Consider the following 26,216-nt stretch of genomic DNA (forward strand, 5'->3'; position numbering starts at 1 on the left):
CAGGGCCATATTTTCGTTCATGTTCTTCTTTATCCTCATAGAAAACATTTTCCAACTTCATTTTATGATGAGATGTAATATTATCACGCTTCAATATAACAGCGCTGGCAGCTATATGGATAACGTGGTCGTGTGAAATAGCTTTGCAATCCAGCCGACCTTGGTTCGATCCCCCCATTAACGTCGTATGGACTTTTTTTTTGTCACAATCCCAAATAAAATGAGAAAAGCAAACAGAAAGAAATGTCTGCTCGCATACATACAAACCATTTTTAGGCTTTTAAAACAGCTCATTTTTTGCGCATTTGACTCTCCAGCACACGAAATGGCATCATTTCTGCCAAAGATGAACTGTTTTCTGCCAACGCTAGTTTGAGTGTACAGTCAAATCGACCTCTCAGATGCATTCTTGCAGGTGGAGGTGAACGAAAGTTGCCGCGAGTTGCTCGAAATCAACACACATCGAGGTCTCTGTCGATACAATATGCTTCCACTAGGTATCAGTCGGCGACTGGAGCTTTTCACCAGCTTGTAGATACGATGCTAGATTGACTGAACAGCACGTCTGGGTATCTCGACGATGTTCTCGTTGGCGGAGTCGACGAAGAAATGATACGCGCAATCTTCAAGCCATCCTCCGTCGAATTCAGGAATTTGGATCCAGCATCAAAGCGGAAGTGCTCGCTCGGTCAACGTCAGATCAAATACCGGGGGCATCTAATCGACGGACAAGATCTACACCCGGCTCCGGCAAAAGTCGAAGCAATCTGCAACATACCGGCGCCAAAAGATGTCACCGGAGTTCGATCGTTTTTGGGAGTGATAAACTGCTACAGAAAGTTCGTCCCGAGCATGCGTACGATGCGATATCCGCTAGATGAGCTCTTCAAAACCGAGAAGAAGTTCGCCTGATCAGCAGAGTGCGACAAGGCCTTCTCTACGTTCAAACAGATCCTCTCCTCAGATTTGACGCAATACAACCCACAACGCGAACGCGTTGGAGTTGGAGCGACCATCAGCCATAAGTTCCCAGATGAGTCGATGCAACACACTTCCGCCTGATACCGACAGAGACCTCGATGTGTGTTGATTTCGAGCAACTCGCAGCAACTTTCGTCCACCTCCACCTGCAAGAACGCATCGGAGAGGTCGATTTGACTGTAGACCTTGAAGTTCGCCATGACCTGCGGAAGAGGGAGTGGATACTGATGCGGCTGCAGAGCGTCGTTGAGCCCTTTAGGGTAGTCCCCACATATACGGATTGCGCGATCGTGAGAGACTGGCGATTATCTTCGCTGTGACCAAGTTCCACAAGATGTTGTTTGGTCGGAGGTTCACCGATCACGCTCTACTTCTTCATATCTTCGGTTTGGAAAACCGCATCCCAGTATACATGAAAATAATAATTTCATGATGAACATTGCGCTGCGGTGGCGTGAATACGAAAGTACCATTTTTTTCCTAGCATTTCTTTTCATATTTTCATGGCATTTATGCTTTATATTTTGACATAGGACTATGTCTTTGATTTCTATATAGGGGGGTCACTCTACGAAAAATGTAACGATTTATTAAGAGTTTTCAAACGCATATTACTCAAAATGGTTATTGCGATATATGTTGTGTTATATATCATTAGACAGGAAATTTATCCACAATTTTTTTTGCTTAAAACATGAACAGTGAATTTAGTAAAAAGTGTTAATAATTTGACGATTCAATTGGTTATGTTTTCTTTCGATTGCACTACCCACTCGCCCACACTTTCACTTTCAACGTTAATGTTCGAATCCAATACATAATCGAATCACAAAAAAAACAATGTTTTTATTAATGTTTGACATTCATACATTAATGAAAAAATTGTTTTCTTGAGATTCGGTTATGTATAGGATTTGAAAATAATTGTTTAAAAAAAATGGTCGACTATATATAATCGAGTCCGACCTGTATGATATATTTTTGTAGTCATAGATTGATTTGGCTCAGGCTTATATTTATGTAGGTCTTAACTATTTAGACTTGTGTTTAAAAATGATACATGATGACTCTATGTCTTCTTCTGCATGATTGAATAAACGGAAGAAAAGGGTAGTAATGACTTCAATGGTATTTTTGTGTACATTTTTTAACAGAATGCGGTACTGAATTCTACCACGTTATGTCATCTAACCAGTTTAATGGATACAAGTACATACAGAAAACAAATTTTCCTGGGCATCCATTTGATGTAAGTTAAGTCACCAACCATCTGGCCAGCAACGGACCACCCGCGAAGCGATAATTCATTATCAACAAACTCCAGACATCGGACCACTCAGCCACATCACATCATAAACAATCTCACGACCCAAGATCCAAATAAACAAACATTTCCATTATTTGCCATAATGCAGTATTTAGCGATAGGACTAGAATCAGGGCACAGCGAGATTATATATAGCAGTATCCTAAAATTCTATGTTCAGTTATTAAGCAAGAGTGAATAAAGACACGTTGGTGTCAAAAAAATATTTTTTTTAAATAAACCTTCTGTAAAAGTATTAACTTGTATCAAAAGAGAAAAAAATACAGATTTTGAACAATGAAAAAATGCAACTACTACACACAATCACAGTCCTATGTCAAGATCCCGTCCGTGCCCCTAGGCTCAGACCCATCAACTTTTTTTTATTAAAATTACCTGCTTAATTTTAGAAATATTCCATAGCCCGTGCTCTTTTCTAAATGATCTCTTAGCCTTGAAGAGCAATACGGAAACAAGTCATGTTAATTGTGCCTACACTAATTTCTAAAAATGACACAGCGAAGACTGCAACATAATTTCCTAATTACAATTTCTCATTTTACTTCGTATTGCTCTTTCATGTTTTTTCGATTTAATCTTATTTGTCAACAGGAGATTCGACAAAACTCATAATCTGATTTGTCGGATTTTTTCATTCTCCATTCGAGTAAACGTTCCATCCGGGTAAATGTTGCATTTGGGTAAATGTTGCATTTGGGTAAATGTCGCATTCGGGTAAATTTTGCATTCGGTTAAATGTCGCACTTAGGTATTTGTTGCATTTGGATAAATGTCCATTCGCGTATATGTTGCATTCGGGTATTTGTTACATTCGGGTGAATGTCATTCCGAGCCGAGTTTGCATAGTTTTGTCTTCAGAACATCGTGTCGACCGCGTGATAACCGCACCGTTTCATCGGCAATCCTACGGAAGAGCCGAACGGTTCCTAGCCGCATTCAAGTCAACTTCTCTGTTGACTTACCGAACGTGTCAGCACCAGAAGGCAAATCTCCGTCCGAAGTTATGTTTGGATGCAGGATTCGACCAATTTGGACTTACTCCTTTGGACTACTGATTGTTCGGGGAACAATCAATAAAACTGTTCCGATGTCGTTCAAGAAATGTGATGGAGATGGGCACCAGGGGTCATTCTGGAGCAGGTTGAACAGGTGATGTTCAACGTTTGGATTGAGAATAGCCGGATGTTTCGTTCGCATATCAACCAGCTTTGAAGCCAAACGGAACACGACGCCAAAGTTTCTAGCTCGATTCCTGGCAAGGTAGATTCATGTCAGTGGCCTCTGGACATCTTGCTGCGAGCAAGGAACCTGCACAAGCCGAGCCAACCACAATCAACGGGTTCGTCTACATCAAAACCAGTATCATTGTACCATTTTTTTGCAAAAGCTCAGTGATAGTGAATCCGCAATTTATATTGGGATTTTAAGGAGCCGCAACCTTGTGTATAAATATTTATAACAACCTTAGATGGTCGGAGCAGCAGTCAGATAATTTTGTGTAGAATCACTTTTCTAGGTAAAGATGTGAGGGCGAATGGACAGCGTACATCGTGTTGGAAGATGTTGTTATGTGGCCGTACAATGTTTGTCCAGAGGTCAAATATTTGACACTTTTAACAGATAAAGTTTGGTTTGATATTTGTACAAACACTATTTTGTTTGCCACTCTTCAAAAATTATTTTGTACATTCGACAACTGAATATTTGCTTGTCGTGTTTTGTGTTGAATATATCTGATCAGTACACGTTGATCAAATTTTATCTATCAAAAAGAGTCAAATTATTTATGAGTTAGGGAGAATCAAGGCAAGTTTATTGAGAAGAGTAACGTCGAATGGACACTGGATGACTATTTTTTATTTGTTTATTTGAAATCTTGCTACATACCAGTCACAATGTTTACCTCCAGCCGAGATGATTAAATCTTCTTCACAATTTTTCGGCAATAAACCCGATCTATAGCCGCAGTTCTCCAACTCCCGACCGTAGCGATTCTTGCCAAGTCCTGCTCCACCTGGTCCAACCACCTCGCTCGCTGGGCTCCTCTTCTTCGTTTCCTACTGGATTCGATGCGACATGCCCTGCCCATCGCACTCGTTCAGCCTTGGTGACTTTCTGGATGCAGGAGTCACCGTAGTGCTGCGCCAGTTCGTGATTCATTCTCCTTCTCCATACTCCGTTTTCATGTACACCACTGTATATTGTTCTGAGCACTCGGCGTTCGAAAACACCAAGTGCTCGTGAGTCCTCTTCAAGCATCGTCCAACAACCGTAGAGAACAACCGGTCGAATTAGGGTTTGTACAGGGCGCACTTCGTACGGGGTCGGAGTTTGTTGGACCTTAAGGATTTGCGGAGCCCAAAGTAGACACGACTTCCATTGACTATATTTCTTCGAATTTCACGGTTGTTTTTGTTGTCAATTCACGTTCCACGTTTTTATGAAACAATGTTAATGTTTATAACTATTTTTGTCGCGAACGGATTTTGGCGATTCACATACCAAACAAATCGGAAATTCCCCAAGATTTGTTTGCTAAGCAATATATTACAATCTCCTGGTGTGTAAACGGTTTAAATTTATGAACACTAGAAGCATTTTCATTCGCCCATACATTTGTTCTGCTCATTTGTGAGCCCATGCCGTCAATAACGAGCAACTTATCGGCGATCAACGAAGAGGAATGATATAAACTCTCCGTGAACAAACAAAAGACGAAGAAGAAGAACGAAGGGGAATATTCTACTAGGTTCTAGGTTCTGAACTACACAATTGTGTGGGGTACAATAAAAGTAGGTTATCATCAGCTCACCAAGAAAATAATTGTTCAGGATTTTTTTGTGTGATTTGGTTTCGCAAAGCAGTAGCAAAACTATCTCCACCAAAGATGAAAGCTAAGCTAATCAAGGCCGGAAATATTAATAGAAACGGCTTCTGTTGAGAAGAGCGCAAAGCGGAGATCTTCTTCTTGGATGGCACCAACGTTCCCAGTGGAACTTTTGCCTTCTCAACGTAGGTATTACTTGTGTTGTTTTATCAGTAATACTTTACAGAGCTTTCTATGCCGAATAACACGTCTTGAATGTATTCTGGAGTGGCAAGTTCTAGAATACGCGTGGCATCAGTGCAAGTCGGAAGCAATTTCTTTGACGAAGAATCCCCCGGCCAGAACGGGAATCGAACCCGATCCCCCGGCATGATAATGTGTGATGCTAACCACTCGGCCACGGGAGCACTAAAGCAAAAGGTCACACAGCAAAGCGGAGATATATGTGTGGATATTTAGTTGCTTCAAACCATCGATTTATGGCTTTGTGTGCGCACGTGCGTGCTTCATAACCAGTATGCACATCTTCGCTACGCTGAAACCCCATTTGTATCTGCTTCCGTGTGCATTGGCCCTGTCGCGATGCAACAATCACCTAATATTTTGATGCTATGGTGGACGATTGTTTGGTGGTGCAAATTATGCAGCCGCGATAATAAATATAACCAAAGAGGGAGGTATGCGCTAGGTATGAATAATGGATCTCTGCTGAGGTAAATATTCAGACTTTTTCTTTATTCAAAGCAGTTAACATCGCTTGTTTTCCGTCATCATAAGAGCTTCGACCTAAAGGGCCGTCGACATTGCATCAATGCAGTGAACTGATGCTATGGCGAAGCAGGCGTTAAGGTTATGCGCCGCATGATTATTCGAGGAATATTCCAAGCTAAACCATAATGAATGTCGTGCTGGAATGTTGTGAGTTTTTTGGGCTCGCGTGCCAATCGCAAAATTGCCTTCAACAAGGATGCCATTTGCGCTAAAATGGGTCATTTAATCCCTCGTGATAGGTTTAGTGTAAATAATGACAAAATTTTCACAGCAATGATGTGCCAAGATCAGAAAAATGAAATAATGTCATTATTAATGATCGTATGCTAGATACTTTAAAGTAGATTAGTTCGTTCAAGCAATTTAATGAAAACTTGGCTTAGAATTAAAATGTATATTGAAACAAAACATACAAATTACACAAGCAGTGTAAATTCAACCTCATCAATATTTTGCGTCCAGCAGCGTCCTTCTTTTTGTTCTACTTCTAATAACCCATAGTATGACATTTAATTGAAACTGAACATTATATTTCTCATTCGAATTATTATTTTTTAAATTTCCCCTTGCCCTTCTTACCCGGTTTGATCCTCTTCCTTGCTCCATTGAACTGTTCCGTGTCATCATCGTCCGAACCGTCCCCACGACCACGATGGTTTCGCTTAGTTCCTTTCTTCTCCTCAATATCCCTCAACTCTAACCGAGCCGTCCTCTGAGCTTCGCTTACTCGCTCCTGGAGGGCCATCACCTCATCCTCTTCACATTTGAAGAGAGGCAGCTTCTTACCCAGCAAATGTTCGATTCGCTGGTACAATTCCACGTCATACTGTGTAACGAAAGTGACCGCCTTACCCGCTCGTCCCGCACGTGCCGTTCTTCCTACGCGATGGATGTAATCTTTGCTGTGTGTAGGGATGTCAAAGTTAAGAACGACATCCACATGCGGAATATCTAAACCACGAGAAGCTACATCGGTCGAGATGAGTATCTGCCGGCTCTGGCTTTTGAATTTGCTCAGTGCCGCAATACGCTTGTTCTGGGACATTTGGCCATGCAGAGGAACCGCTGCTAATCCTAAAGCACGCAACAGAAGCGCTGTTCGAACGGTATTATTGCAAGTACTGCAGAATATCATACAGCTGTTCCCAGCCAATTCATTCAGAATATGGACAAGATAGACGTCTTTGAATTTTGCCGGAATAAATACATAATACTGAAGGAGCTTCTCTACAGTTTGATATTTGCTGGAAACCTCAACCTTCACCGGATCTTTGAGCGAAGCCCTTTCGAGCTTTCTCACTTTTTTCGTCATCGTTGCGCTGAATAAAAATGTTCTTCTCTCCCGTGGAATAACCTTCAGAATCTTCTCCAATTCAACCTCGAAATCCATATTAAGAATCCTATCGGCCTCATCCATGACCAAATATTTAACAGCCTTCAAATTGAATCCCTTCGTGTTTTCCAAGTGATCCACCAAACGACCCGGGGTAGCGATAATTATATGCGGTTTTCTAGCCAACTGAAGGGCTTGAGAGACCATGTCCATACCACCGACAATAACGCAACATTTGATACCGATGGCAACTCCAAGTGCCTCGAACTGTTCGGAGATTTGATAAGCCAATTCACGCGTTGGTGTTAAAACCACAGCGAAATAACGCTGAGGATTCTCCAGCAAGGCTTGTAAAATGGGTAAAGCGAATGCACCTGTTTTACCAGAACCCGTCTCAGCTAGGCCTATAACATCCTTCCCTTGCAAGGCCAGGGGGATGGCCTCCCGTTGAATCTTCGACGGCACTTTCCACTTGAGAGATCGACAAGCCTCGCACAATGTATCGATGAGGCCCTATATTAAACATGATCCAGATGTAGTAATGTATACAACGCTTCAATCAACCAAACTTTACCATTTCTTCCCATGTTACCGGCTTGTCGTCACTCGGGACAGCTTCAGTATCCGGTGTATCCTCACTTTCGCTTCCCGGGACCTTCTTTAGGTGCTTCTTAATATCGGAGTCTGCTATTGTATAGCCTTCCTCTTCCAAATCGGTAACATTATCTACTTCGCTGTCTGAGCTTGACATTGCTAGTGAAACTATTATCTGAAATAACTAAAACAGCCGCAGAACACCAACTAACGATTCGCGATGAAACATGTGTTTTTAACTAAACACAACAAATGAGAAGCATGCGAGTGACATTCCAGTTATAAACAACAATGTTCGAAACGTCACCAGTTGGCATACCCTCTTGAACCAAGGTTCCTATAAAATAGTGTAGGTGTCGATTCTTCCAACAGAATGCATCCGACATGTATGACAATTTGGAGACTGAATGTCTGAAATTAATCAGATTCAACCAAGCCAATCTGCGGCCAAAGCAGTACAAGTTCGAAGGGATGTGAAAAAAAAAAACATTGGTCATTCGACAACTTTTCTATCCACATATGTGAAAAGTCCACGATATATGAATGAGTATCTCCGTAACATATGTCCATATTAATTTATTACAATCACTTGCGAAGAAGAACGTAATCTACCACAGAGCATTGAATTAATCAAATATTTGATTCGTTTTATCTATAGAGTAAATGCAGGATTGAAATTCGAGAGCCGTCATATGTTATCGATAGTGGATACAGGAGAGGAGAACAAAATAAAATCGACACGAAATAACGTTATTGGACGAGAATGAGTCAGTCACTCACTTCGGTCAGTGCAATAGAAACCCATAAACCCACAACGAGTATCATAAGATCTCAGTTGATCGTAAAAAAACGCACTAAAGAGTAAAATAATAGATTTCATTTCTTCCTAATATCGGAAGTAATAAATAGTAAAATTGAATGCAATAATTTGTAGTCCTACGATAACAACGCAGTTGTGTCATTCTTTAAAAGAAGCACAGTTCCCTCTAATTTTACCCAAAGTGAATATTACTTCACGTTGCCTTGTGGTTGGGCTGCAAATTTCCATTATTTTTACGTGAGATTCAAAATTTGTTTGGCACAGCTAGAATGGTTTGGGTCAGATATGCAATCAATAAGTACACTAGCCAAAATTGAACTCTTTTGGTCGATTACTCTCAATCGTGTACATTACAGGTGCGAACTGAACGTTTAACTTCAGGGGAACAACTCATAGTAGGTAATTCTACAGCAAAACAGGCGAACCAGCCCAGAAGGCTGAGAGCCTCTCAAATAAAGAATTTAAAAAAAAATCTACAGCAAAACATTCCTGGCCATCAATCCAGGCTTAATCATCTATTGCGCTGGTTCGCCACTCTTGATAATGTCTCGATGATAATGATAACGCTCGACCTTGTTATGAGTTATCCACTCTTCATTACCGGAAATAGGTTGATTATTTACAGAGCATTGCCTCTTTCGAGAACATAACGGAGGTAAAATTGGAAAACTACATATCAGTTGTGTAAGGAAACACGTACAATGTTGAACGCCTATTGCTATGGAATTGGAATTGTCATTGATGACTTCCAGTCGTACATTTATTCGCCCTGGTAAATCATTTTCTGGTAAGATTTTGATAATCATTCAATTTGATAACGTTGATTAATCCAACAATAAGCGGTTGATGTGTATATCAAAATCGAAACTGAGTGCCAAGATTACATCAGATTCAAGCATATCTATGTAAATGTTAAAAACACAGAAGGGTACTTACTTGTTAATGTCATCGGAGCTTTTTTATTTTTCGTAATGAAATTAATTCTGAGGTCAATGTAATGGGGACGAAGTCTCCATTCAACGAGGATAAGGAACTGAGATATCCTCAAGCCACCGAGATGACGCAATCAGAGTCGGCCGTTTACTCACCGATATAATATGTGTATAATAATAAATATGCTGAAATCCAAACGACATGTAATTATTCATAGGACCTACTTGCAACGAAGAACGTAATCTAACACAAAGAATTTAATCTACCTGACAAAAATTGCCTTGACTTGCAAAGTAAATAAAAAGCATTGAATTCTATCGAATTCTAAAAGTGTTCTACTCATGCGAGAACATACGTTAAGAAAAAAAATCTGGAGGAAATGTGAATGTTTAAAATTATTTAACCCAAAAATTAATTTACATGAATTGTGACCTGGACGAAGCCCGCCGGGTCTGCTAGTTATATAATAAATCACGAGTTCACATGGCTGTATGTACCTTGTTTCCTGAATGTATTATTTTTATCAAAGCAGGTGTGCCGTAAGACCCACACATTTTTCTCTGCTGTTTATTATTTTCATTTTTGTATGTTATTTTGGCAATTTTGTTTATTTTGGTTTGAATCGTAAAGCAAACGGTTCGCATTTCAGGCGGCGATTTGTGAAAGAAGATAAATGTCCAACGATAAACGAACCGTTTATGTCGGAGGCCTCTCGGACGAGGTAACCGAGAAGCTGATAAACGATGCCTTCATCCCATTCGGCGACTTGGTCGATATCCAGATGCCGGTGGATTACGAATCCCAGAAGCACCGCGGTTTCGCGTTCATAGAGTTCGAAAATGCCGAAGATGCTGCAGCCGCCGTGGATAATATGAACGATTCGGAGCTCTGTGGCAGAACGATACGAGTGAACATAGCCAAACCGCAACGCATTAAGGAGGGCAGTAATAAGCCAGTGTGGGCTGAGGATGCTTGGTTACAGCAACATGCCGGGGCTACCTTGAAAAATCCGGAAGAAGGTGAAGGAGAAACCGAGGAGATACAACCTAAGGAGCCTAAAGCTCCAGAGGAGAAGAAGCGGAACCCGCAGGTTTACTTCGATATCCGTATAGGTAGCAATGACGTGGGAAGGATCATAATGTCACTGAGGGCAGATATTGTGCCGAAGACGGCTGAAAACTTTCGTGCTTTATGCACCGGGGAACAAGGTTTCGGGTACAAGGGCTCAACGTTTCATCGAATCATTCCGGAATTTGTATGCGCGCTGTGAATTATCTTTGAGATTTGAAACGTAATTGGATTTATATTAATTTTCCCTAGATGTGCCAAGGCGGTGACTTCACTGCTAACAATGGAACAGGTGGCAAGTCTATATACGGGAAAAAGTTTGCAGACGAAAATTTCATCCTCAAGCACACCGGGTTTGGGGTACTTTCAATGGCCAACTCGGGACCGAACACGAACGGATCGCAATTCTTCATCTGCACTGAAAAGTGAAAATAAGTTTAACTGAACTAAGAGTACATTAATCACTCCGTTTGATTTTCCAGGACTGATTGGTTGGATAGCAAACACGTGGTTTTCGGGAATGTGATAAGCGGTGCTGATGTGGTGCGCAAGATGGAGAGGAACGGTACCAAAAGCGGAAAGGTGAATCAGAAAGTAACAATTGTTGCGTGTGGAGAATTAAAGGGCTAGTAATTGGAAACAATGGTTTTAATGGAGAATATTTCAGTATAATATCGATGACAATTCGTTCTCATATTTTTGGTACAAGGGAAACTAAAAATATCCACACAGAGTAAATATTGCTTGGATAGTCTTTTATGTAGACTCCAAGAGCAAACTCGACATTATTTTCCGAATTCAAATGAATGCCTGTGGCTTTCACCTGAGCGACGGCATTGGACAAATTGGTGTACGGAAAGTTCAAAGGAAAACCATTTATTTTGTGGGAGATAAAAAGGCGATTAAACATTTCCGTATGACGATCTGTGCTGACTTCCAAAGACACGTCCGTTTCGAGGCTGGAGAGCACGTATTTCAATTGCTCACTGATGTACCTGCAATTGTGGGATGTTAGCAATCATATATGCGTTTTTTGTTGGTTCAAATTTACCGATTCCAGATGGTTTTACGATGAGTTCTCCAGGCAGCGATTTTCTTGAAAATCTTCCTCTCAATAGTTTTCTGCAAATCACGCACGCTTAAAGCATTCCTGTACAAGTACTTCCCATCGTGGACACAACCTGTTGGTGCCTCGTGTGTTCTCGTAAACAGTGGTCTCCAGTAGGCTGATTTGCTGACGTCTAATTGCGTAAGAAATACACGATTCTCTTTTTGAATGTTGGCCCACAAATTGTCCTCATTGACAATGGAGTAAACTCTATTCAGAGGGCAGTACGTATCAGTACTGTTGTATTTTTTGCCGCTTGTAGGATCAACAATAAGGAATTCATTGCCTTCACGTAGCAACACAAATGTACTGTCTCCATTCAACAGACTGTGACCTATCAACAGGTAGGCGTCATATTCTAGAGCAGTATAAAAACAAGTTAACAAGACACCCAAATCTTTCGGAGAGGCGCACATCATGCTCAGGATTTCCTTAAAATACAAATTAAATCAGAAAATGGCTCAAAAACTCTTAACTGACAATGAACCTTATTAGTTAACCAAACACCGTCCAATTGTGAACATGCATCCGTGTTATAGTGGATTGGAATCAACGAAACGTACCGTCTGATCATCGGTTCGACATTTTCGTCAACCACAAACGGCACATCGATAGGCCCTAGCAATCGTGTAATGCTAACACGTTTCCCGCTAAGAAGCGTCACTAGCGGCATTTTTGCTCTCAGAGGGAACTCATTTCGGTACTCCTCGAACCAAAGGTAGATATGTGTTTTGGTCTGCTCAAATTCAACGCACTCCAGACCGTTGGTGTCCAAACTGGGAACTTCTACATTCGGTTCCAGACTAACGAAGAGTGAAATTTGGCTTGCCTCCCGCATGTCCGGTAGGCTAGTGCCGATGAACATGGAGGTATACTCTGGAGCTTCACTGCTGCATTGTGTGTAGCCGAACAGGATTGGTGGAGTACTAAGCTCGAAGGTTCCTTCGATCTGGAAGCACAAGAGACTAGATGATGAAAAGGGCATGTGTATGTTTAAATGTCTCTGAGGTACAATTTGAGTCTATGAAGCTCAGATCATTTGGAAAAGATCGCTTCATTTTGACGATAGAGAGATGCATACAGATTGTATTCCTAGAAATTTGACAGAAATCGGTTCAGTAGAACTTGAGATATCGTGTACGTCAGTGTAGAGGCGAATGAACTGCAAAGTTTAAAGCCTCTTAGAAACAAAGAAAGAAGAAGTGTACGTCAGTTTGAAAAAACTTGTTTCGAGAAAAACACCTTTGAAGTTAATTGTTATGGCCGCACTAGAAAAGATATCACGGATCACTGAAATGGCTATAACTCGGTAAATAATGGGATTTTCGAAAAGTCATTTCTAGGGTATATTCTTGAATGTCTTAACTACGGAAATATGAAGAATTTTTTTTTAATTAAAAAAAAATTGTTCATATTTCCGTAGTTAAGACATTCAAGAATATACCCTAGAAATTATTAAATTATTTTTTTCAAATTTCGAGACTAGAATACCCTCTTAAGCAATTCACTAACTCACCGAGATTTCGGCATGTGAGTTAACAGAGAAGCGATATTAGGTATATACGGAAAAGTAAGTTCATTTGCTAGTGGAAAATTTAAATAATTGAAATAATTGTATTAGTGGGGTGAAACGGACTGTTGCCAGTGGAAATGAGATGGACTATGAAAATTCTGTTTATTCTATTTCTAAAGCCGGGTTCAGACGCTGCGAGTAAGCATACGAGTCGGTCAAGTCAGTTACTGCAGTGCAGCTACTCACACCGTTTGAACACATCATGCCAGTTAGTGTCATGTGTGATTCGGCGTGCGAGCTACTTCAAAGTTTTTTGAATTCACTCGCACTCGCATCCCTCAAAATGTCAAAAACAGAATTTAGCGTTCGAATCAGGGATGACGAATGTAAAGAAATGTCTCTATTTTTAAGATATTTGAAAATATGCGAAGATATTTATAGACTTGAAAATTATTCGAAAAATAATTTAAACCCTCATACCCTAAACGAAATCGTTGTTATTTTGTTTTGCACGCTGGTGGGGCACGCTTTCTTTTTGAGATAGTTTTCTTGAGAATCTCTTATAAAGAATCATTATCAGGCACAATTTTTATTCAAAATTCACTCACAACTTGCAAAAAAAAGTATTGTTCTAAGAAACAGAATACATATTCGATTTAAAAAACTACATTTTCATTCATCATTTTAATGTTTGACGCGTATTTATTCCGCCTGCAAATCTACCATCATTTTCATTTCACAAATCGGTACACGAAGCTGCTGTCAAGGCGAAATAAATACAATTTAAAACAATCTTTTAGACTGCCATTTATAGCATCACATACTTCCGGAATTATCTTAGCTATGGATGATTTCGAGATTCTAAAAAATATCGACAACAATCTGAACGATATTATAGAAGAAAGGCACATCAATGTTAATTTCACTTTTGCAGGTATAGCATCGCTCATGAGTTATCTTGGCATTGTGTTTTGGACCAATGAAATCCTACAGTGTTTCCACTTATTCAGATGTTTTTCTCAACACTGCTCTGTACTCTAGAGGATCATCATCGTAGATTTCCTTCAATATTGTATTTGTTGCTCCTTTTCCTTGCATCCAATTCCTGGCCCAAATCCTTTTGCCTTTCTGTTTTTTCGGATAGTACCTTCAGTTCGAAGAAATTCAGCACAAAGTATTTTTATACACGGTCAGCGTGCATTTCGCGATAAAATTGTGTAATGATAAATGCAACTGAAAACCTGAGACTGCCAACTGCCAATTGACGAATTTACGTTGGATTTCCAACCAGATGGCGCAGCGAGTAAAATGAGGATGTTTTGTTTTTTTTTGTATGAAATTCGTTCAAATTTTCTAGAAAAATGAGAATTTATCTTCAAATTTCCCGGTTTCATGTATTCTTTCCACGCTGAAATCGTTAGAAAATCATCATTTTACAATGTGCTATGTGTATTACGAGGGATGGCTTGTTATAAGTATTGTAACTTTAATTTTTTTCAACTACGTAAACGATGAATAGGATGTTTTGCGCTAAAAATACTGCAAATCCTTCTCGTATCGGTCCCTACATAACCAAAGATATCAGCCAATTTGATATGATATCGATTTCATCGCAGTTATCCATAGTATCAATAACCGGTATGCATTATCAAACTTAAAATTTTCGAAGATTATCTATGACTTTGGTCAAATCGCGTGTTGAAACCATCGTAAATATACAAAGCCCTAACTTTCTTACCATATACTTACCAATGACTGAAATGAATCTAAATTAAAATAAAATGAATAATCACCACCGAATCTTGCTTTTCAGTGCGTAAAATAAACAAACACCCTCACTTTTGTGGTTCTGAGCTCTAATGTAGATGCCGCATGAGCACATTCAGCTTTGCGTAAATTCGTCAATTGGCGACCTAACGTACAAATCTACACCTAGGCGGCGCTTCGGTGAAAGTGATTATGGTTTTAAATTTTGCCTTGTGAGCTTATGGAAGGTTTGTAGTTCTTTCCATAAATTACAATGTTATAATCATGAAAGATTATTTGATAACGATGAGTTTTTAAGAAATTTAATTCTGCGCAGTTTTATATATATAACATGTTATTTATTCACCTCTTTCAGTAGTGAAAACTATAAAAATGTTGACAATGGTTGAATTAAAGAAGGAAATTCGAGAGCACAATCAAATACAAGTAGAAAAATGCACTATTCCTGCATGTTAGAACTACCTTGGAAAGCCCGGAAGTAAAATATTGGCGATCTAACGCAAAACGTAAACGATCGGTGAGACATCTGGATTCCGTTTTTGAACTACGAAAATGATGATAAGGTAACCTAAAATTGAAAAACAAATCACGTATGTTTTACTTTCGGACTTTCCAAGGTAGTTCTCACATGCAAGAACCATGCATTTTTCTACTTGTTTTGACGTAGGACTACGTCTTTCATTTCTATACCGGGGTGTAAAATCAAAGTTTCGAAAACGAAAGCGTTACGCCGGAGACCGAGATTTTGAGTGTTAATAGCTCCTAAACAACTGAACGAAATGGTATGATAAACACTTCATTCGAAAAATAAAATGTCTACGCGTTCTATACATATTACTTTCTGATCCAAAAACTTGTTTCAATAGTCTTAAATTTGCTTTCAAAATAGGCTATTGAAATCACCAATCGGTATATAAGCGAGCGCCGCTCGGAAATCTACTCAGTTCTAATTGAACAGCGATTGGAGCATGTTGTCGCTGTTGTGGTGAAGCTCTTCATTTATCATGAAAGCGCGGATGAACGGTGTCACCAAGAGCCTGTTTGTGCACCTTAGGCCAGAAGGGAATCCATCAGGAGGAGAGTGATGCCACAAACGGTTCCCCGGGAAGATCTCGAAGCAGCCGCTACACACACACATACACGCGCGGAATTCTTTCCGTTTGGATACCATTCAGCATCGAGAAAGATCCGGAAAATAATCTGCCAGTTCCTCTTGGAATTTAAAAATACATTTATGTGAAAGAGTTTATTTTGATGTTTTCTATCCATGTAACACTGTGACCAAATACATTTGGTTTTGTGATTTTTCAATTAATCGCAATTAACAGGATAGCTTCTGAAGGTTATTCTTCCCCATCAGTAGGATATTTCCGTATCCAATATTGTATGCGCCCGCAATCGATTATTGCTCAGTCGCCGAAAGTTCCGAGCTCAGAGAGTTCATTCCCCTCTAGTTTGCCTTCCAAATTGCCATCGTAAACCACGCCTTCTCTCGATTCAATCACGCACAAAAAGCATACTTAAGCGATATTCTGGTGGTGAGACGCATTCATTTTTCGTGAGGACATCGACAAAACAATATCGTTGCTGAGGGTGCTGGACGGCGAAGGATCGAGATCTGCCCTGAAACGCAAGCAGTTTGTTTGAAACTGTGAGGGAACACAGAGAAGCCGATCCTTCAGGAGAAGAGAAGGTGACCATCGAAGCAGCCGCTACACATACACATACACGCACGGAATTTTTTCCGTTTGGATGCCGTTCAGCATCGAGAAAGATCCGGAAAATAATCTGTCAGTTCCTCTAGGAATTTAAAAATACATTCATGTGAAAGAGTTTATTTGAATGTTTTCTATCCATGTAACACTGTGACCAAATATGTTTCAATCAAGTGCTATTAACAGATGGTTATCGAGTTAGCATTAACCCCTGGTGGGCTTCCAGTATCGAGGAAAATGTGGAAATATCTAATCGTTACTGAAAATAATCTGCCATTTCCTCTGGGAATTTAAAATTACATTCATATGAAAGAGTTTATTTTAATGTTTTCTATCCATGTAACACTGTGACCAAATACATTTGGTTTTGTGATTTTTCAATCAATCGTAATCAACAGGATAGCTTCTGAAGATTATTCTTCCCCATCAGTAGGATATTTCCGTATCCAATATTGAATGCATAAAACCTTGTGCCTCCAACGTAACGCTCTCGTTTTCGAAGTTCTCCAAATATTCATTCATTCAGAATGAATTCAGATTCAACTTCAAACAAATGATCTCTAAATCAACGATAGTCCTACGTCACCCTTGCGGTTATACCATAGATATAACCCACTTCCTGTTTTTGATGGTACTCTCGAATTTCCGTCTTTGATTCAACCATTGTCAATATTTATACAATTTTCACTACTGAAAGAGATAAGAAAATAACATGTTATATATAAAAATGCGCAGAATTAAATTTCTTAAAAACTCATCGCAATCAAATAATCTTTTATGATTATAACATTCTAATTTATGGAAAGAACTACAATCCTTCCATAAGCTCACATGGCAAAATTTAAAACCATCATCACTTTCACCGCAGCGCCGCCTAGGTGTAGATTTATACGTTAGATCGCCAATACGTGATTTGTTTTTTGAGTTTTAGTTTACATTAGCATCATTTTCTTAGTTCAAAAACAAAATCCAGATGTCTCACCGATCGTTTACGTTTTGCGTTAGATCGCCAATTGGCGATCTAACGTACAAATCTACACCTAGGCGGCGCTGCGGTGAAAATGATGATGGTTTTAAATTTTTCCATGTGAGCTTATGGAAGGTTTGTAGTTCTTTCCATAAATTACAATGTTATAATCATAAAAGATTATATGATTGCGATGAGTTTGTTAGAAATTTAATTCTGCGCAATTTTATATATAACATGTTATTTATTCACCTCTTTCAGTAGTGAAAACTATAAAAATGTTGACAATGGTTGAATTAAAGAAGGAAATTCGAGAGCACAATCAAACACAAGTAGAAAAATGCACGATTCCTGTATGTGAGAACTACCTTGGAAAGCCCGGAAGTGAAATATACGTGATTTGTTTTTGAGTTTTAGGTTACATTAGCATCATTTTCTTAGTTCAAAAACAAAATCCAGATGTCTCACCGATCGTTTACGTTTTGCGTTAGATCGCCAATAGAGAAGTCGATTTCATCATCTGTCATCTGTCATCTGTCAAATTCGGACCTGATTGCTGTTTCTGACTATTTGATGGACATTTGAAAAATCATCTGGCATCCCTGGTATGCCAATGCTGTAGTAGGGGTTGTGGGGGCAAATTGGTCATGGGAGGCGTGGCTTTGGTAGTCAGCTATCTCTCCTTTTTGCCATTCGCTTAAAAGTTTTCTATAGGCCGCTGCTGGGGTATGTTGGCAAGGTTGGCGGTCTACGCGACAATGTTCATCTCCAGCCGATCCATTATCCATTCTCCAGTGATCTTTTGGCATAGTGGGCTGATCCCCGTTTGGGCATAAAGACCACATCACCTTCGCAAGTTTCGGCAAGCACTTCGTACTCGTTCCCCGTTCACCATATGACTCGAAAGAAGAGCGGCTTGGACATTCCCTTCTCGTCTGTCAGAGAAGGACCTTGTTCGAGAACTTGATGTGGATGATATATTCGACATCATCGCTTACCTGGGGAACGTAAAGTACCCGGTCCCCGGCCATTCGTTGAATTCTAGCATCAAGCACGTCTCGTCTTCCATTATGAGCACGGAAAGAAGTTTTTCACTTCTTTCGCCGGAAAGAAGTCTTTCACCAGCACCTGAAGCTACTCCTTCTAGGTGATTGCCTGCTGCTCAGATACTGTCGGTCACTAACACTAAATTGGACGAAAAATGGATTGAAATTTTCGAGCATTCCATTTGGTAATTTTAAGAAAATTGTTGAATTTGAATCGTGCTTGCCAGACTTTAATGCTCTAACTAAGCCAGTGATTTTCAGGCGTAAACAAAATCTAAACCACCGAAAAATCACAATGACGATATTTAGAAAGAAATAATACAGATCAGGTTTAATTGCAAGGACACATGTTAAGTGTTTCACGAATACATGAGACTCGCTAAACTTTGGTTTATTTTCACATAACGTATATACATAACGTTTTATTTTTTTGTGTCCCGCGTTAGAACTTTGACCATCTGGTCACTTTATCATAGGTGAATAACAACTTACAATGTTCTGTTTACTAAAGCTGATATATCGCATGTGGCTTTGACCCAGGAAAAATATGCCACTCCAACTAAACCAAGCCTCATTATGCGGAACGTTATATGTTTCTTACTACGTTTTTGTATGCATGAGAAAATTTAAAGTGAGACTCTAGGTGAATAGGCCAAGCTTATTTCATACATTTACCTATTATATCAAGCATGATTTGAACAAATTTGGACGAAAAAACGCATAAATCTATCCCATTAAGCTAGATATGTGCGGGTGATCACTTTGCCCCCACTAGGTGACCACTTTACCTCCAAGCCAAAAAAAAAGTTCGATTTTTCACCTTTTTTTTTTCTAATGATGAAAAGTGTACTATTTTGAATTTTTATAGTGAAAGCCGTTCGCTATCTTGAATAACAATGAGTTGGACTATAGTATTCTTCGAGAAACGGGAATTGAAGCGGTATGTGGACGCAGGAAATGGGCATATTCCTTAGGCTAAGGTTACTTTGGATAGGAGTACGCACGAAAATTTGATTGTACGAATAGAAACAAACAATTTTGTTCGATAGAAGCTGACGAATACGAACGAAGCAAGGGGGAAGCAATGTAACCACACCAATACAACTCAATGTGGTTGTTTAGCTTCACTATTGCATACAATTCGTACGACCACTTTTCTGCATCCAGTGTCACCGCCGCCTTAGGGTGACCACTATGCCCCCACTTCCGCTATCTAGTTTCTCGTAAGCAGCTCACACCGTGTGAACGGACAAGGCGAGTCAACCAATTGTCAATCGAGTTCACCGGCCTAGTAGCTGCTCACTGTCAAGTTAGCTACTAGCAACGTATAAATGGGCCTTAAGGAATGCCCTGCGTCTACGAACGAAAATCAACGCCGAAGGTGGATAGTCTAGAAGCTGACTGTAACTAAAGACAAAATTGTTGAGGATCTGTCCGTTTATACTGCTGAAAAGCACAACATCACTTCTAAGTGGATTAATTCCATTTTTTCATCATTTAAACGGACATTCGTGATGAGTTCAGACCTTGGTTGCAGTGTTTGGATATCTGTCAAAATTAAATGAACCACAATGTGTCCTGCTACTAACCATTCATGAATATATAACCTAACATCACGGCAGTGGAACTTCATATAAATCACTCGTCGAAAAGTGTCTCCTTTTTCACCGCTTGTTTACATCGACGAATATATTTTTTTCCACTATGTTTCGTAGGAGAGTGTATGCATACTGACAGATTTCTACTACGAGGTGTTTAATGAAGGATGAAAGGTGGGAATGTTTATGTTCATATATGATTTATTGTACGATTTAATTGAATGCATAGAAGATGTCAACAAAACTGGAGTTAAGCACCTTTTTAAGTTTGAACAAATATTGATACATAAAAGCAATCTCGAATTGGTCCCACTTTTTTGCTTGAAGTTACTATCCCCTGCTAACATGCCTGGATGATTTAGATACTTGACCGAATGACAGTATTCACTTTTGTGGTACCAAATTAATATGCGCAGCACACCATTTTCGAAGCCTGTATACAAGTTTGGACCGCATATATCGTCCCGTCCTAGCTACAGCGAAAAACCGCGGCACAGACAAGTACAGAGCGATAAATGATACATGAAAAATTACACCATCATTCGGTCACTATTTGCGGAGAGTTTTCGTTTCTAACTGGAACGGTGTTGCTAGTAAAACTTTGCAGTATATGTGAATATATGTTGCAAGGGGTAGCAGCGTAAAAAATGAAAAATATAATCTGACTACCCTTCTCTTAGCATTTAGCTAGCTAAATCAGCCGGTTGCTATGATTGATGCTAGGATCGTTAGCAAAATCTCAAGCAGAACTGTCAGTAGGATACCCAATTCATGTGAAAACAAAGGGAAAATGTCAGTGGGATACCCGATGTGTTGGTTCCTGTCAGTGCAATAGGGGTTCTCTAAAGACGTCACCCACCTGAGCTAAATATTCACATAGTTTGCATTCTCTGACAATCATGGACAGGGTCGCCAATAATATTTTTGAAAAAACTGGAAGATTGCTCTTAAAAAACTGGATCCTGTAATACCTTTTTATTTTAAGAAGACCGGCTATAATTTATCTAAATTGATTTTTTTTACCCATTCCAATGCTTGAGAAATAGATATTTTTTATGCTTCGTGTAGTGTTTATATGTAGTTCATAAAACTGTAACTGTAATTACTGTGCAACAATATTTGAGGAATGGTTTTATTTGGGCAAAACTTGAAGAGCTTCGTATTAATCGCTTCATAAAATCCATAAAATCGCTGATAGAAGGGCGTAGCGTATAGTTTGATACCTCAAAAAGGCACGGATCAGCATGAGATACGAGGTAAAATACCAACAAAAATACCATAAACAACTTCTCATAATGTTTTTTCAATACTCAAATAACCACAAACAACGTTGCTCAAGTATTACTTTGGTATTGAAATTATCAAATTTTGGTATTGAGAAGCTATTTTTCTCATTTTTTTTTGGTATTATTCATTGCTAATTTACATCTTATATTAAATATTTCCTCTAGCTCGAGAAAGTACTTTTGAAAAAATATGCATAGTATGCTTTCTTGAAAAATATACACTATGGTCCACATGCATTTTATGCATGTTAGCTATCAGCTATTTAGGGGAGTTTGTTTGCATTAATTAAATTTATTATATTTAGAACTAAAATTCCATCGAGTGACTATGAGAAACTAATATCCATTTGTTGTAAACGGAAGCAAGGTTACTTGGGTTTTATATTTATATTAATTAAAGTCAATGGAAATCATCATTCTATGACCTTATGAACTTCAGAATGTTTTATAGGAACTATAACATCTGATGTTTATATAAACTCAGAGCCTGCATAGGTCGCGGACTCTATCAACTATTTTGGGTAAGTTTTCTCTCTATGGATATTGTACCAGTCGCGAATGGAATGGTAGATCAATTGGTCTGAACTTCAGAATGGTTTGGAACATCCGATATTAATATAAATTGAAACACAATGTAGCACATTGATTCTTGGGTAGGCTGTTAAATAAAATTAACAATTGAGTGATACCCTGTTTTTAAAGTAGTTTGATAAGTCTCCACCATTCGGGAAAGCTCTTCGTTTTGAAATTTGAACGTTTGTGGTCAGTGAATATGCAAGGTGATTCAAGATTTGGAGAACTTCTCATTTTTGTTTGACAATGACTCGCAATGGATCATAGCCAATCAAGTAAATACATGTACCGCCAAAGCGCTTCTGGTATACTCACCCTGTGGTTGAGGTAAATCGTGCTGATTGGAATCCTCAGCTGACCCAGCCATTTGCTGGATATCCTCTGATATACCTCCGTTGTTCGCGCACGATCATCCTCCAGCAAATCTTCTGTCAGCTCATCGTATAGATCGATATTCAGAAACTTCCGAATCTGATCACTTGTCCCATCTAATGGAATTGTTAATTGCTCATTCCAAGTGGGATTGGTACCATCTGCCGTCGAGGTCCGGAGGATTTTGTCTTTTATTGAGATCGTGATGTAAGGTCGAACATTAGACGCACGAAAGGCTGAAATTTGATTTGGATTGCGGTTTTGTTATGGTTTTTTGTTTGCGAGTTATTATACATACAAAATTTCGTTGAAGATAAACCACTGTTCCGCCTCTCACCCGGTGATGCAACTTGATGGTCATCCGATCGCATTGGAATTCCAAACGCTCTTACAACAGTTACAACTATCTTTAAGTTACTCACATCAGTTACCTTGATCGAGGCTCTGCTAAGCGGTGATTTTCTCGACGGTTTCAGCGGTCTCCTAGGTCCAAATAATTTGGAAAATGCCACCCGCAAAGATTCCATCGTCGGCACTTGATCACCGATTAGCAAATTGTCATCTATTTTGTCTTGATTGATTACACTGCAATGGTTAGCGATGGTACCGTAAACCTTCTTTAGATACTTTTTTCCGTAGTGTCGCTGCAAATCAATTGGATCGGTACCAAGGGTTTCATCGATGATTTTCTTCTCGTTGGGAATTTCAATTTCTCGCTCACTCTGTGGGATAAACTTGATATTTTTGTATCTCATGTTACAGTTGAATCTTTGAAATAACATATTCAATCTTTCGTTGTTGTTGATCTCTTCATCGGAACAAAACGCTAGGAGATCTTCGTTGAACACGAAAGTGTCATCATCCTCCTGCAGGTTACCTTGCTCATCACCTGAATCTTTGTCGGTGCTTTCCAATGCTTTCATTAAAATCTCTGCATCGGAATCATTTGGATCGAGAAGCTGATCATCGAACCATTTCTTCAACAGTTCTTTCGATAGATGAACACGTTTTGGGATATTTCTCTTTTTCGGTAAACTGGGAAAGTTCAACTCCGCTTGTTCCAGCCAACCAACCTTCAAATCTATCTTCCCGTTGTGATATTCATTCAGTTTGTATGGCTTGCCTGATGAGAATTCGTAATGTACATATTCCACTTCATCGAATATCTCATCAGAGTTTGGAAGGGGGATGAAAATCTCCGCTAACTTCATTTTATGCTTCAATCTATTCTTTTCATATAACTCGATTTTCATCGTCTCCGGAATCTTCGTAGTCAATTTGACTGAGAAGGAAGTGTTGAAGTCTACCAGCGAATCACTCTGAAACTCGCGCGGTTTCGTTGAAGCAAGATGTTTGTCATCGAGATAGAACTTTACTTTATATCTCAAATCATTATTGGAATTTGGTTGAAATGTTTGGATCGGTTCTTCCCTCAAAAATATATCGATCATTGGTTCCCCCGGAGATCGAAACGATTCGCTGAATATTTTCTTGAACTCTAGGTTCAATCGTGATATGTCTGGTTTCTTGGGCTTCTGGATGGGTATAACCTCTCCCGCGTTTATGTTTACCTCCAGATCACGCAAATAAGCTTTGTACTTTTGTTTCTCTTTAATGTATAGCTCCTGTTCTTCGTCAATCACTTCTTCCAGTTCCGCATTGAATCGTTTATTCCAACTTACTTTGGCTTCATTTTGTCCGAATTCATCGTTGGCGATAATCACCTTAATACCCTGCTCACATTTCATGTCCTGGTCAAAATAAAAGGGATTGATGAACATATTTCAAAATACTAAACGGATATACCTTTAGTTCTTTCCAAAGATCCAAGATCTGCTTTTCCATTTGCCGCTCGGATTTGGCTTCCTTATACACTAGCTTTCTCAACTCCCTTCGTTGCATTTTGAAGGACAAACCGTATTCGTCAGATTCGTTCGTCATGCATCTTAGGTCATCCAATTTCTTTTGCAAACCAGAAACAACCTTCAACTTTCGATTAGTGTAGTACAATTTATAGATTTGTTTCAGCTTTAGTCGCAATTTCATCGCTTCGTCGAACGTTGGGTGATTCTCGAATCTGAGTTTTCCAATCAACACTTTGACGGTCCTCTCCGCAGGAAGTTGTTCTGCCGTCTGTGTCATAGGCAGGGGTTCCACAAAGTACGGTACAAACTTTTTTCCGCAAACACTTCTCATGCGCTTATCGACGATGAAGCTTTGCAGATTGACTAGATCTCCACTGGCATCGAACCATTCTTCCTGTTCTTCCTCTATTAGGCGGTTTATCAAACGGGACTTATTAGCGCTATTCAAAATCGGTTTCACAAGCGCCTCTTCCACGCTCTTACTGCCATCGTCAGAACCAACCGTAACCTGTTCGAGAAAGCTTCTCACTTCGGCGAGAGATTTACTTGGGACGAAAAGCAAATCATCGTTGAGAACAAGCTTTTTTAATTGGCACCGCTGAATCACCTGATCCTCGTCTGGTTGAATGTAGGATGATGCCAAATGTGTGGGAGAGTCCTGAGTATTGGAAACCGACCGAATCGAAGGTGATTTCTCGGGCAGCACCTGTTCGTGCTCTGTTCGTCCTTCCGCCTCGCCATCTAGTTGATCCTGGGCATCGTAAAACATCTCCGGGAGAGAATCAACGAAAAATAGCACCTCGCGATCGGTGCTGTGTAATTGGTCCGACCCGAGGTCACTTCTCAGCTTCTCGAGAGAGCTTTTCACTTCCTGTTCTTCACGGATGTATTCGGGGTCAAGCTGAAGTTTGAGTTTTCTTGTCGTACCCAATTGAATCTCTTCGGCAACTGGGGCTATGTTTGGCTGGACATGCTTTGTGGTCTGAGCACGCACTACTTGTCGTTTCCGATGCCGACCACGAGATCGACGTTTTCTGGGTGATTTTGGTTTTGGATCGGACATTTAACGAAAGATATGTTTGGTTTGGGGCGAATTGAATACTATTAGCAGCGATATTTGTTTTTGAATGGGGTGCTCCGATTGTTTGTATGAACGCGTGATTGCTTAGCAACAGTTGGCATGGTTGGAATCGATAGTGTAACGATAATGTATGCAATACACACTTGTTGCAATTCCTGAATGAGTCTGTTTGTTACTGGAATTTCTATTCGAATATTATTTGTTCTATCATTTTTCGTGTTTTTGCAATGTGTTACTCGTATATGAATCGATACTAGAGTTTTTTTATTTTTTATCCAAAATATATATTTTTATTAAGGCTCATATGGCGTCAGCCTAACGGGGCCGGGAGTTCAATATTTCGACAATGTTTGCTTACAACTATGTTAGTAATATGTAACCGATTACTCGCGGTTGGCTCGAGGTTAGTATTACAAGTGTTCTCATAATTGGTATGTTGCAGTCTTCGATGCTCTGTACGTGTGCCCGACACGGGATACCTGCTATTGGGATTCAGCTGACCATTAATCAGCAACGCCCCCCTAGTCTGTACCCCATATCTAGCGTGGTGCGTCTTTCTCGACTCGAGAAATACTAGAAATACTAGAGATACTAGAGTTAACTTACACTAAGACGAGGGGATAGTAGTATGAAGTTGTTCTTTTTTTTGTTGCTTTAAATATATCTATATA

The 26,216-nt window shown here is 39.6% G+C and overlaps 3 protein-coding genes across 5 annotated transcripts in view; 1 reads left to right on the forward strand and 2 right to left on the reverse strand.

Moving 5' to 3' along the window:
• LOC129776694 (ATP-dependent RNA helicase DDX47) overlaps positions 1-8,089 on the reverse strand; it is a 98,992-nt gene extending 90,903 nt beyond the window's left edge. The window contains exons 1-2 of the mRNA XM_055782490.1: positions 7,814-8,089; positions 6,486-7,752 (exon numbers count right to left, since the gene is read on the reverse strand). Coding sequence (XP_055638465.1) covers positions 6,486-7,752; positions 7,814-7,990 — 1,444 coding nt within the window. The 5' untranslated portion in view covers positions 7,991-8,089. The remainder of the gene's footprint in view (positions 1-6,485; positions 7,753-7,813) is intronic.
• A 2,082-nt stretch (positions 8,090-10,171) lies between these two features.
• LOC129776696 (peptidyl-prolyl cis-trans isomerase E) lies at positions 10,172-11,288 on the forward strand. The gene is made up of 3 exons (XM_055782492.1): positions 10,172-10,841; positions 10,907-11,079; positions 11,137-11,288. Exons 1-3 carry the CDS (start codon positions 10,260-10,262, stop codon positions 11,282-11,284), a joined length of 903 nt encoding a protein of 300 aa, XP_055638467.1. The 5' UTR covers positions 10,172-10,259; the 3' UTR covers positions 11,285-11,288.
• Positions 11,289-11,337: 49 nt separating this feature from the next.
• On the reverse strand, positions 11,338-25,751 carry LOC129776693 (coiled-coil and C2 domain-containing protein 2A). Of its 3 annotated transcripts, XM_055782488.1 has the most exons (7): positions 25,072-25,339; positions 24,406-25,009; positions 22,898-24,350; positions 22,543-22,835; positions 12,250-12,711; positions 11,706-12,193; positions 11,338-11,649 (listed from the first exon to the last, which is right to left on the reverse strand). In XM_055782488.1, exons 1-7 carry the CDS (start codon positions 25,203-25,205, stop codon positions 11,346-11,348), a joined length of 3,738 nt encoding a protein of 1,245 aa, XP_055638463.1. In that variant the 5' UTR covers positions 25,206-25,339; the 3' UTR covers positions 11,338-11,345. The 3 variants fall into 3 exon arrangements, with proteins under 3 accessions (XP_055638463.1, XP_055638462.1, XP_055638461.1); XM_055782487.1 differs by having other exon boundaries at positions 22,898-24,332; positions 24,406-25,751; XM_055782486.1 differs by having other exon boundaries at positions 24,406-25,733.
• Positions 25,752-26,216: the final 465 nt, after the last annotated feature.

Source organism: Toxorhynchites rutilus, chromosome 3 (assembly GCF_029784135.1).
Source record: "Toxorhynchites rutilus septentrionalis strain SRP chromosome 3, ASM2978413v1, whole genome shotgun sequence".
Taxonomy (NCBI): domain Eukaryota; kingdom Metazoa; phylum Arthropoda; class Insecta; order Diptera; family Culicidae; genus Toxorhynchites; species Toxorhynchites rutilus.